This window comes from Triturus cristatus, chromosome 12, assembly GCF_964204655.1.
Source record: "Triturus cristatus chromosome 12, aTriCri1.1, whole genome shotgun sequence".
Lineage (NCBI taxonomy): Eukaryota > Metazoa > Chordata > Amphibia > Caudata > Salamandridae > Triturus > Triturus cristatus.
Window position 1 is genome coordinate 749528653 of NC_140595.1, and position 14340 is coordinate 749542992.

General features: G+C 41.6%; 1 protein-coding gene across 1 annotated transcript in view; it reads left to right on the forward strand.

The window, feature by feature from the left end:
* The first annotated feature begins 2069 nt into the window (after positions 1–2069).
* LOC146782685 (extracellular calcium-sensing receptor-like) overlaps positions 2070–14340 on the forward strand; it is a 97563-nt gene continuing 85292 nt past the window's right edge. The window contains exons 1-2 of the mRNA XM_085637179.1: positions 2070–2079; positions 7002–7173. Of these exons, the coding sequence (XP_085493305.1) occupies positions 2070–2079; positions 7002–7173 (182 nt within the window). The remainder of the gene's footprint in view (positions 2080–7001; positions 7174–14340) is intronic.

Sequence of the window (14340 nt, forward strand, 5' to 3'; positions counted from 1 at the left end):
ATGCTGCTCCTGTCTGTGTTCCGACCGTCCTTCTCTCTCTCAGAGTTTTTCGAAGAGCCCTGAAATGAACGAGAGGAATGTGTATCAGTGCCCTGATACCTGTCAGGTTTTCTCATGTTGTCCCAATTCCTAAGGTTATACCTCCTTCCTGAGGGCTCCTGTTGAGGAGATCTTCCTCTGGATTGAGATAATTTGTCTTCATTCTTTTGTTGTTTGTTATTGTCCCATTTCTTCTTTGAAGAAGCAGGTGCTTCATTAAAGGTATCCTTTTCAGGACTCCCCATCAGTTGAGGTTTTACTGGTCTAGCTCCCAAACTATCTCAACCTAATTCTGCATAAGCCGTTTGAATTATTTTAGGTAATTCTGTCTCCTGTTGTAAAGGATTGAAATCTCCCAGGCGTTGGTGTATTGCCACTGATGCTGCTTCCCCTTTAATGTTTATAATATTATAGCTGATACCTGGGTGAAGTTATTTAATAACTTCATTCCTAAATTCAGAGCAGGTTCTGCTCCATACTCATTCTGTATTTGTCTTAATACGTCTGGTATTACTGCTAATTAAGGGATACCATGAGTCCTGGTATATATTGCAGAGAAGACTGTACTTCTAGAAGTACAATCCTCTATCAGGGAGCTATCCCCATTGACAAGCAAATTGTTAGCATTCTATGCTTTTCGTGTGGACCAGTGTGTGGAAATACTGCCTCTAGCTGTGTTATTTTTTTAGCTATCCAGAAAAGCATTTGCTCACGTTTAGTGGGCAATTTACCCATCACTGTGTGTGATGTTTGTGTAGACATTTTTGTTGTACAAACTTGGACTGTTCCTGCTCGTGCAGTCGGTGTCGGCTGAATTGTGAGTTTTCTCATCACAAACTGTGTCATGTTTCTGTAAAGTTTTATTAATTCTTTATGTTGTGTAAGTAAGTCTCCTCCTGGCATTGTATCAATGTCAGGGTGTGGTGTGTAGGTCGCTAGTACTGGCCATGTTGCTCCGTCACTTCCGAGCGGACAGAGTCTTACTCTATTTCTTGTATGGGGTAGGGCGCCTTTAAACCAGTATAAATGTTCATGGTAAGTGAGTGGAATTTCAATGTCCTCATACGGAAAATATTCGTTATGTATTTCATTTTCTGTGTAGTAATGAAATGTCTTTGTTAATGCATTTGCCTTTGAGAATGTAACCCATGAATAGAATGCCTCTGTTCTAAATGAATCCTGTGCCTCAATCACGAACGTTACCTGCCCACCCCTATATGTTAAACTTTATGCGGCTAATTTTAGGGTGATGGCAGTTCTAACATTTTCTGAAATGTGTATTGCATCTGCATCTTCTTCATCTCCTGAGAATTTTAATTTAACCACAGTATCTTCCTATGCAGTCATTGTTTTTTAATAAGAAGAGCCTTGCAAGGGAACTTTTGATAAGGTGTTAGCACAAATAGGAACAATGTCCTTCAAGCTTGATTAACCAACAGCCAGTACATAGGATGTTGCCTACTCAGCTGTGGTGGAGTTTGTACCCTCCCACTCCAGACGTCTCTGGGAAAATGTGAGTAGGGGTCTCTGAGAATAGCATGACTGAACTACTCAGATTTGACTGTTCAATAAGTACACAACCAACGTTGGGCCCCATGTCGTGTAGTTCCTATACAACTTATACAGGATCTGGGCATTTGGACAACATACACTGCAGGATTGGTGTCAGACTGATTCTAGACACCCCCACCGGGTATGTTAGCCTGTGTACCAGCTAGCTCACAGTGCCACTAGGAACCCCTCTTACCAAGGAGAGAATAATTCTTGGCAACTATCGAACATGACAATCCTTATCCCTTAGGATCATGGAAACAGTGTTCTACGTTTCGCTCAGCCACTCTTGCTCACTTTGTCTCAGAGAGATACACAGAATAAACGGTGGGGACGTTTTCAATAAGTATTTATTGAACAGTCGTTATTTTAGTTTAAAATAGGTGTGCTGAAACAATCATTAGACAGTAACAGATATAGATGATTAGAAGCACTAGGAAAGTAAAAGGATGCTAGAGTTTTACCATTTTGCTATAATCATGAATACAGGTAAGTACATAAAATACATGATAAAAAAATGTGCACTCCTACGATGACACCTTAACTATATGCACATGAGTGTTCCAAGCGTGTATGTAGGTGTTAAGCCAAGACTTCCTTTAGGATAGCATCAACCCCCATTATCTGAAGTGAGAAACTGTGGGACCCAGTCCTAGTTTCGGGTTGGACACCCCGCAAGGGATGTCAGACCACTGTGAGATGGAGTATCTGCATGCAGGGGCTTCAGTGTCTCGCACCAGTGTGTCGGCATGGAAGTCCTGATCTCCTCTCGCTATCTCAGCAAGGTGTGATGTTTATATATCAGAAGGTATCCTCAGGGGTTCTACCTTGCTGTGCGACTGTCGTACTAATGATGACGTCAGGAATGAACCTTGTACATAGTTATTATGCAGGAGAAGGTAGCCCTGCTGAGATTCCAAGAATCCAAGGTGCCGCATGCATAATGCATGAGGCTATTAGTTCAGGGAAAACCCCACGTTTTCTAAGCAGTACCGTAATCAGGTAAAGGGTGAGTCCTAGCAGCCCGTTAAGTATGTAGTGTAGGAATGAATATAGGTGAAAGGTTGGGTTGTTACCCAAGCCGATAATGAGGAACCTATATGGAATATAACAGCTTGTGTTTGTAGGACATCAAGCAGCAATGAGTATGGTCTGATATCTGATAAAGAAATGTGTGTTATTCACCCCCATGCCACAGGTCCTTTGAAGTAGGAACTTTGTGGTTCCTCAGTCACTGTGAGAGTGGGTGGGGACTTCGAATGGAGCAACATGGCGGCAGTGAGTGCTTTGAGATGAGCCTCTGGCATGGTGGGGGGGGGCTTTGAAGTACACAATAGATGTGAGAGGGGCCAGCAAGCACTTTCAATTGCAACATTAGGAAAAGAAAGGATCGAAAATAAATAAGAAACTGCTTCAGGCTCTAAGAGCAGGTAAATGTACACAATTAGGAAATACCGTACAAGAGTCCATGGAATAAGAATGTTCCAAAGCCACTTTCTATATGATCTATATTGTATAGTCAGGCCCCAAAAAATCCCCTCAAATATCCATTGTAAGGATGCAACCAATCCTATAAGAGCACTGTGACTGACACTCCTGGGCAGGTGAAACACAAGAAGAGGGGAGAGCCAGCAAATCACGAACAGACACCAGAGACTGGCAACAAAGAGATTACACGTGTCTGTTAGGTATTGGAAATCATAGGTTACCTACACAGGCGAGGCCTAAAAAAGCACCGCACAGGACGAAACGACGCGTCAAGTCACTGAGACAGTCGACAGGTCTCCTTTTAGTTCTAAGTGCTGCAGTCACATTTTAAAGAGGTGCTGATGACAGAAAACCCTTGCCCACACAATGTAATCTGAGTTAAAATTAAAAAAATAGTAAACTAGTCCCACTGCAAAATGTGCTGCATTACTCTACATAATTTAACTTTCTTGCTGCATCGTTTGGGGAATGTTGAAGCACAATTTGGTGCTCCACGGATGTCTAATTTTAGTGCCTGAGAACTGCTGCTTACAGGGAGGAGAGAGCGTCATGCATCGCTGCCCTTGGCGATGAGTGCAATGCAGTGTACAGGTGTGTGCTTCCTTCGATTGTGTGCCTGCTTCTTCTAAAGTGCGCCCAGCCCCGGGGTTTCACCCTCTTTCTCTCATCTAACTTCTTCTTAGCGTCAAGAAGAGGCCGGGAATTTCACGTAAGAATGAGTCACTCGTGAAATACCCCCAAAAATATTTAAGAACTAGATTAATCAGGTGCTGGTGCGTGGTGTGCAAAGACCACCCCCGCACCGGACACTGTAACAGACTCCTTTGAGCGTAGCGTCAATTTAGAAATAATCACTAGCAAAGAAACAGCTCCCCCGTACCCCCACCTCCCCACCAGGGACGGATCACCCTTGGGGACTTGCTATTCGTCCGTGCACGAGTATAAAGAGAGGCTGTTTCCAGAGCCCGCGCCAGTGCCCTGGTGTCAGCAGTAAGTAGCACACTGAAGTTGGGCTGTGTGGGCGCTGGGCAGTCTCCGAGCTCCTTCATGGGACTGCTAGCGCTGCGAGCCGGGCACGAGGATGCTTCATTAAAGTAGGAGGCGGAGCCAATCAGAAGCGATCACGTGCACTTGGGCCACGCCCGTGCGTTCCCCCAGTAAGGAAACTATAACAGCTGCCTCAGGTAGGTGACCTTATATGGGATAAAGGGGCCCGTGGCGAGAGGGTTTCAACGACGTCTCTTTGAATACGGTGCAACCTTCTCGATATTTGTATGGTTCTATTTATGTAGAAACAAAAGTATTACATCAAGAGATTCAGAGCGGCAGTCACGTGGCACTCACGGATATTAATGGTCGGGGTGCTACATGTGTGAGGCCTGTCATGCTCACTTAGGGTGGTTCAGTTCTTCCTCTGAGGGGAAGAAGCGCCTTTGGAAACATGCCCTGCTTCAGAGTGGGGGCCTCGTCGCCGTCCCTGTGTTTACTAATTACAAATATGCTTCATGTAAAAATATGTAACTGCTGACAAATATATACCATCAGTGCACCTAACTCACACTACAAATCGCGGTTTCTGTAGCCTACAACCAGATCTGGCATTACCAATGATCTGTGAATCTACAGCATCTGGGTTCAGATACTGCTTATGCAACAAAAGTGTTCCAACTCCAGCCCTCGTCCTTTCTTTGGAGCTAGCTTTGCCTTGCACCGAATACCTAAAGAATTGAAAAAAAAGATAGTCATAATGCAACCTATTCCCAAAAATATCCAGCACCTTTGTGCCTAAGTTTTGGCCAACAAGGTGTTCGTATTCCTCACTCACATTCTGCAAAGTCTTGCTCTCGCTGGACTTGCAAATTATTTAAATGAACTTCACGTTCTCTTTTTGACACAGCCCGCTTATAATATTTGTGCAATTTGCATCCATATATTTTATGCATATATATCCATACATGGTTGTATGATCAAGTTAGTAAGGGCAATCGGAAGATTTGTTGCATTTTTTTCTTGAGAAAACTACTAAGTTTTGGGGGGTTTCGCACATTGGAGTAAAGGTATTCCCAAACACTGGCCATGCTGTCCTAGAATAGCAGTGGTTGGCACACACTAGTCAAACATTTTATGATATCAAAAAATTCTCCCCTAGCATTAAGCGACCTGCCAAGGGTGGTGCTCGGGCCAGGTGTACAAAGGGTTTAGCATACACAATCAGGGCAGTGCGACCGGTGCAGCCGCACTGGGCGCTGACCTGTGGAGGGGGTGCTGACCTCAAGGGGGCGCTGTGTTTAGCAATAACTTATGATTAAGGCTCCCTGTTTTCCGTTTTTACTGGTTTTTACAGATAAATACAGACAGAAAACACTAATTTTATTGTCTGTATTTATTTTTAAATGTGGATAAAAATGGAAATTGGGTTGCTTTTTAAGTAATTCTAAAAACTGTCTGCCATGACTGCCAGGCTAATAGATGTGTGGATTCATAGATAAGGGGATTAAAAAAGAAAGGAATTTTTGTAAGGAGGGTTTAACAGCAGTAGATATGCACAAGGTTGATACTGAAATTTGCATATTTTTATATAAGTGGACTGATTTATCTTTTGCGCGTGTTCACAGCACTGAAACCTGGCAGACATTCAAGCATGAGAGCATATTAATCTGTTAAAGAAATGTGAAAATATACTAATTTCAACTGAATGTTTCCACAAACCCCAAAATAAATATGGATAAATACAGATAAAACTAGCAAAAAATAAATATGGATAAATACAGACGGAAATGGCAAAAAAAAAACACCATAAAACTGGGAGCCCTACTTATGATTGAAGAGATGAGGGGCAATTTTGCCTGGTGGTAGTGAAAAAATTTGAGGCGGCGGACATGGTGTATGGGGGCACCAAGAATGATTGTCACACCTGGCGCCACCGGCGCTAAAGCTGGCCCTGTGCGCAATCCTACTGAATCAGTACATCATACATTTTAAGAGCACTTTTTTCATTAACACTGAGCCCATTTAGTGATTCAGAGAAGTATTTCCAAATTGTGTAATGTGCTTTGAAATGAATAGATACTGAATCTGTATTTGAAGGGAGTATTGTGGGCGTCCCTTCCGAATACCGGATAAGGTGCATCAATGTCTATTAAGCAAACACTGATGTTTTACTGATTCCTCAAAGGAGATGCCAACCCTTTGGCAAAAGTGTAGGTGTCTGTTTGGAACCTCTTTGCTTTTGTGAATGTAAAAAAAAACGTTTGTTTAAGAGGAAGTTAGTTCTTTTAAGAAAAATGGGCTGTAAAAAAAAAGATTGCTCTATTAAAAAGCAACCACAGACATGGTATCTGCTGACTTCAGCAGGCCACCCTCTCTTTGATGGCAGCAAATAGCTGTGAGTCTTAAACTCGAGGGGGGCTTAAGGGAACCCTTTCCCTTTTGCGAATGGGTGCGAGTGTAAAATATCTTTTTTTACTGGATTTGATTTGCAAAACATTGATACATTGCATATTTCTTTGGCATTTGGAAAGAATGCCTACAACATGTCCATTTCAAATAGCAAATCCGTATTTATTTAGGGAATCAGACACATTTTCAAATCGCTTAATGCGTTCATTGCATACGAAAAAGGGCTTTAGCATTCACAGACCCCCTGATTTGGAGAGTTTGTGAACTGTAAAACCCTTTGTACATTTGGCCGATAGTTCTTTAAAGGCTTTAGCGAGTGTGATGCCTGCATTTACAATAGGCACATCCGCAGAATGATTGTGCAGAGGTAGAAACTGAGAAGCTTGCTTCCTTTCCTTCCTAGCCTCTGCCCCGGAAGTGAAACCCCTCCATCTTTGGGCCAGTAGTGCTCTCTTTAACCGTGGAGGAGATCTGCTGTAGGATGCTGCTGAGTCTGACACTGTTGCTGTTACCTCTGGCTCCAGTCGGCTTGGCAGAAAACCCACAGGGCTGCTGGCTTCAAGGTGGCAAGGAAATGGGGGCCCTTCAGGAAGGGGATATCGTTCTTGCTGGGAGCTTTCCTGTGAATTTTTACTCCATTCGGGAATCGCCAGGGATACCTTTCTCTGTGGCCCCAAAGCCAATCACCTGTTTCAGGTAAGAGAGTTTACCTTGCAACTTCTCTTAAGAAGAATTAAATACTGTAGAATAAAACCCATGACAATAATGTCTTGAAATGAGTTTTGGAAAGTGTGTAGGAGAGGGGAAACAGCCATTACAACAAGACTGTTACCACGATTAGCCTTTACTATGAATGTGTTACAACACATGCACCGTTGCCACCTAGAGTCTTTATCACACATTATTTACAACACATATGCCTTTACCATGCATGACTTTGCAACAAATTACTTTGTCAATGTATGGTAAAGTTATACATGTGGTACTGGTTGTAATGGTATATGTTTGGCACTGGTGGTAAAGGTATATGTGTGGCACTGGTGGTAAAGGTATATGTGTGGCACTGGTGGAAAGGTATATGTGTGGCAAGGGGGGTAAAGGCAATCACGGAAACACTTCCACTTCCTCTTTATGAGGTGTGCCGTGCCTCAAAGGAGATGCCTGTTCATCATGGAGAGGTAAGGCATATTGCACCTGTGGTGGGGGGCTACTATAAAAAAAAGAAAAAGGGCTGGGGGCCATGGGGTCCGCTTTTAGTGCTCAGGGCAGAGGATTGGTATTTTATAGAAGGGCTGGGACTGAGTTGCCCAGGGGCTCTTCTTTTAGGGCTCAGGGGAGGGGTCTCTGGGGTCTGTCTTAAGTCTCAGTGGAGGGGTATTTTTTAGAAGGCCTGGGGACCAGCTGTGTCGCGCTGGGCTTCCCTTTTAGGGCGCAGGGGAGTGGTATTATTTACAAGGGCTTGGGGCCGGAAGGGACGCACTAGGGATCATTTTTAGGGTTCAGGGCAAAGGGTCAGGGGAAACCTTTACCATGCATATGCCTTTAACATTCATGCTTTTACAATGATATATTTGTTGTTAAAAAATGTATTGCAAAGATTTTGTGTGGTAATGGCATTCGTGTTGCATGTATGGCAAAGGCATGTGTTGCAATGGAATGCATTGTATTGTCATACAACCATAGGAGAGTGATGTAAAGAATGTCAAAAGAACCATTCATAAGTAAAGAAGATTTGAGGAATTCTGATACATTTCAGATATCTATTAAGTTTGAGGTCACTGTGGGCAGACTTAGTGGAGGCTTGCCCCTGCGGAAGGAATTGTAATGGAACATAAGTAGGATCTTTCAGAAAGTTGGACACTGACCAGGACAGAGTGAAGGCAGTGAGGCAAATTACTTTAATTTAGAGAGATTAAGAAAAAGACCTGCCACCTGCTTCCAAGCTTTGACCTACCTAGGAGCAACTAAAGACTATGGGGCAGATTTACAAGAAGGTGTCGCAGCGTGGCACCGCAAGCCCTTTGGCTGCGCCACGCTGCGGCACTTTAAGAGCACCGGAATGCAACATATTTACAAGGATATGTCGCATTCCTGTGCTCTCTCCTGGGCTGGCGCACAAACAGCTGCCATATGCCGGAGCAGGCACCCCTGCACCATGGTTCAAGGATGCCTGCGTCATGGGGAGATTGTTTTTGTGTAGGAAGGGGCACCTTCCTGCACAAACACAATCACTACAGGCATTTTCCTCTTTCAATGCATGCTGTTGAATGCCGCACACATTGAAAGAGGAAAAAACAGAGGAGAAATTAAAACATTTTTCCTTGTTGAGCCTCGCTACGCCAACCATAGGGTGGCGTAGCATACTGATGCATTTCCAGGTTTACAAATCCTCGTAAATCTGGAAATGTGTCTGGTTCCTTGGGTGTTGCGTGGGAACACCCACAGCAACACCCATGGAACGCCCCTTTCAAGCACAGTGCTGCGTGTAAAGGTGCCGTATTTACAAGGAGAGGAAAAGCCATGTAGGGTGGCTTTTCCTGTCCTTGTAAATATGGCGCAGTGTAATGCGCTGCCAGTGCACCACAAAAAGTGACATACTGGCAGCGCAAGGGGCTTGCAAATCTGTCCCTTTGTGTGGCTTGCTGTTTTAAGTGATCCAGAATTGAAGGTGTGGATGGATCTGCCCAGAGTATCAGTATCAGGTTTTTAGGGCACAAGGACGTCCTGGCCACATCACCCTGCTAATAGAGAGAATGCATCTGGTCTGGTAAGCCATGAGTGCATTCACAAGGCAACATGGAAACCCCTCAGCCATCTCTTTACCTTGATTGGGACTTCAATAAATGCAGAATGGAGCTGAGACCTTCCTCTTCTGACAAAAGTATGGAGCTGAAACTGTCCTATTATAACAAAGGTAGGAGCTAGGCTAATGTCTCTGCCTTTCAGATACCTGCACCATGTCCACTGCTGTATGGATTGGAGCTGAAGGCAATGAGTGAAAAAATACCGTAATAATTTGTTACAAGACAGCTAAGCAGGGACGAAAGGAATAATTACTTTGGTAATTGTGTTAAATTCACAAATTTCGCTCTCCATGAAATGAACAACCGTTCACATTATGCAATTTTTTAGGTTGAGCCTAGCGCAGCGCGCAAGCGCTGCATGGGAGATGACCTTTTGGAATTTGTCTCTACTTTTTGGAAAACTCGTGCATGTACTGCACTGTTTCCAATGAGTACTCGGGCATATACAGCATCCACCTTGTGGGAGTGAGCAGCTGCGCCATCTGTTTCCAATTATCGTGCCCGCACTGGTTTACATTTGCCTGTCTCGCGATTGCGTTAATTGGAAACAGATGGCGGTTGCATTCACTTTTGTGGCTGCTTTTTTCCTGCCAGATTGCCCTGTAGGCTAGTCTGCCTCAGCCTTAAGAACATAGGTAGGTGCTAGAGGTGTACAGACATGAAGGCAAAGGGAGTAATGCAAAGATCTCAATGCATTTACTATGTGTAAGGTCCAGGGTCTTTGTTGTTAGCCCACATTCATTTATATCCTCTTTTAGGAACTTACTGCTTTGTCTCTTGTTACTGTGATTTCACTGATGATCCGTGCAATATTTATTAATGGATGATTCACATAAATCTTTCCTATTTTATTTTCAACCTAAACCCTCAGTGGTAGGGACAATTGCGCAGAGAAATGATGAGTCAATTCAGTATATCAATACAAACCCTTGCTACAGGTTAACAATACGACGACCACCAACATCGTAATATAGGCTAACAAAAGTTAACCACAAGCATCAACAAGTTTGGAAACCGAGCAAAAGGGTTTCTAGAAAGTCAACAAGCATGTGAAAGTGCGAGTGCACATCAAACGAAATATTTCAAATTAAATTCCAGATTTTCATATTTTGTGTTTATTTCTTGAAAGAAACTTCTTCGATGCAAGCCCACTGCCAGCCAACACGTGTTTCGTCCTGACTTAATAGGTCACGGACTTCATCAGGGCTGGAGACAAAGAAATAACCGAGTTTCATAAGGAAATTGCTTAATGTAACAACAGAAAGTAAATAAACATAGTGACATCAAGCATTAAAGCAAAATATGTAGCTATTAAGACATTACAAGACCTAATAGGTAAACATCGTGGTTGGAGCAAAATGTAAGATATAATGTCAAACAACGTTTAAAATTTGCAAATTGTGTGCAGAGGAAAGAAGGGGAACTACAGAAAAAAGGTGCTAATTGTAAGAGGAGAGAGCGAACCCAGTGAACTAAGTACCAGCAAGTATGAAATAAAGTAGAGGTTATCTGAGCATTGGTATAGTCTAGTAAAATAAAAGTAAAAATAGAAAGAAATAAGGAGAAATAATATTAAATGGAAAGATAAACAAGTGACGCTAGAGACCCGTGCTATAATACAAGCACATAATGTGAGTAAATGTCTCTTAAATCAAGAAAACCCATACGAAGGGAAACTGCCAAAAGGTGAAGCTAACCACCAGTGAGAAGTACTCTCTAAAAGCCTGTACACGAAACATATATTACAAAAGACTCACCATATTGGTATTATCAGTCTACAAATTTTGTTAGTCCAGGAGCCAAGGACATAGCGATCGCAACCTGCATGTAAATTAATATTTTCAATAATCAATCCAACTAACTAAAATAATTATAAACCAAACTGAGTAAGTATTAGAGACATACCAATCAAACTTCGAACTGGCGGCTCCAATCCAATAATATTCAAAAATAAACAAAGTCAGTCGATGCAATTATTCGGTAGAAGGTGTCATTCAAGTAACCTAAAACGAAAGTTAAACTAAATTCCACGTTGTCAGCCAGTATACGAGCGTAAATGTCTACCAATCTCAACAGAAAAATCAAAAGGAAAGTACTGGTAGGTTAAGTATAACAGTAGGATTCGTAATCTAATAACAGAGCACCACAAGACGGCATCACTAATATATCAACTACATGGGCGCTAATGTAAGTATACTAAAGTCTAAGAACTGATATTAAACTGATAATCAAGTCTCACGTTCAAATTACGAGTAATCCCCAGAATCGTATACAATAATCATCATACGATTACACTCATAAATACCTGAAAGTAAAGCGAAGGGTCCAATATCTTGACCACTCGTGTAATGTTCCGGCGTCTACAATGGGCGCCATGTTCGTGTGGGAATATATAGGCTGACTGATGACGGACTATATGGTTATGTGCAACCTCCTAGAATGGGCGCCATATTGGACTAGTAATTACGTTAAGTCAATAGAAATAGTCAAAGGAATCAGTAGCCAAAACACAGAGTGTAGGTAACACTCAAAGTCATACGTAATTTAACCGGGCGTCTGAATTTAAGCGCCATCTTGGATAGGGATCTACCTACTGTGTAAAGATACAAAATACGCGCCATATTACAAGGGCTAAGAAGCCCCTCGCGTATATATGGAAAAATTGTTAAAAGTATCAAATCTCACTAAACCTACCTCAAAAAAAGAAACCCTATACTTAACAAGTAAAGTTTGGGCTATTTATCCGGGCGTCTGTATTTGAGCGCCATCTTGGAAAGGGATCAACCTACTACGAATAGAACCAAAATACGTGCCATCATATAAGGACTAAGAAGTCCTGCGCGTGTATGCAAAAGTTATTAATTGTATTATATATCGCTAAGTCGACCTCAAAGGAGGTTACCCTTTGCCTAACAAATAAAGTTTGATGCCAGAGATAAATTCAGTAAATGAGGAAAAAACAATAAAAGAGTCAAATAAGCGGAAAAGAAGTTAAGAAAACAAAAACCAAAGCGACCCCACCTCAGTCAAAATTATGTGAGAAAAGGCATACATTTACAAGATTCAAATAATATACAGTACTTAATCAATAATTAAGTGTTACATACATACAGAGTATACAATTATCTGGTAAAGCAAGGTTCGGCATAAGGAGAGGAATACATCATAAATCTCCAAAAACATGCCACAATATAAGTACAGTAATTTACAAAAGCAGATTGAATTCAACTTCACAACCTTAAAGTGCCATTAAATGGGAATGATTGGAATACTACCATAAAGTTAAGTACCCAAGAAATACTGTAATTCATTCTCAATGTTAATTCCCATCTTAACCGCATGCAACCTCAAGATCCATCGAGCTTCAGTCTGCCGCAGTTTTAGTTCTCGATTACCACCTCTAATGTCACTAGATACCGATTCCAGTGCATGAAATTTAAAGCTCTGTTGTTGATTTTGCTCTGAGCATTCTAATGCATGGTGTACTATTGGGTATCTATCATCCATATTTTTCAACGCTCTAAAGTGTTCTGCAATACGGGTTTTGAGATTTCTAACTGTGCTGCCCACATAAATCATGGAACATTTACAAATGATAACATAAATTACATACTGCGAAGTATGTAATTTATGTTATCATTTGTAAATGTTCCATGATTTATGTGGGCAGCACAGTTAGAAATCTCAAAACCCGTATTGCAGAACACTTTAGAGCGTTGAAAAATATGGATGATAGATACCCAATAGTACACCATGCATTAGAATGCTCAGAGCAAAATCAACAACAGAGCTTTAAATTTCATGCACTGGAATCGGTATCTAGTGACATTAGAGGTGGTAATCGAGAACTAAAACTGCGGCAGACTGAAGCTCGATGGATCTTGAGGTTGCATGCGGTTAAGATGGGAATTAACATTGAGAATGAATTACAGTATTTCTTGGGTACTTAACTTTATGGTAGTATTCCAATCATTCCCATTTAATGGCACTTTAAGGTTGTGAAGTTGAATTCAATCTGCTTTTGTAAATTACTGTACTTATATTGTGGCATGTTTTTGGAGATTTATGATGTATTCCTCTCCTTATGCCGAACCTTGCTTTACCAGATAATTGTATAATCTGTATGTATGTAACACTTAATTATTGATTAAGTACTGTATATTATTTGAATCTTGTAAATGTATGCCTTTTCTCACATAATTTTGACTGAGGTGGGGTCGCTTTGGTTTTTGTTTTCTTAACTTCTTTTCCGCTTATTTGACTCTTTTATTGTTTTTTCCTCATTTACTGAATTTATCTCTGGCATCAAACTTTATTTGTTAGGCAAAGGGTAACCTCCTTTGAGGTCGACTTAGCGATATATAATACAATTAATAACTTTTGCATACACGCGCAGGACTTCTTAGTCCTTATATGATGGCACGTATTTTGGTTCTATTCGTAGTAGGTTGATCCCTTTCCAAGATGGCGCTCAAATACAGACGCCCGGATAAATAGCCCAAACTTTACTTGTTAAGTATAGGGTTTCTTTTTTTGAGGTAGGTTTAGTGAGATTTGATACTTTTAACAATTTTTCCATATATACGCGAGGGGCTTCTTAGCCCTTGTAATATGGCGCGTATTTTGTATCTTTACACAGTAGGTAGATCCCTATCCAAGATGGCGCTTAAATTCAGACGCCCGGTTAAATTACGTATGACTTTGAGTGTTACCTACACTCTGTGTTTTGGCTACTGATTCCTTTGACTATTTCTATTGACTTAACGTAATTACTAGTCCAATATGGCGCCCATTCTAGGAGGTTGCACATAACCATATAGTCCGTCATCAGTCAGCCTATATATTCCCACACGAACATGGCGCCCATTGTAGACGCCGGAACATTACACGAGTGGTCAAGATATTGGACCCTTCGCTTTACTTTCAGGTATTTATGAGTGTAATCGTATGATGATTATTGTATAAGATTCTGGGGATTACTCGTAATTTGAACGTGAGACTTGATTATCAGTTTAATATCAGTTCTTAGACTTTAGTATACTTACATTAGCGCCCATGT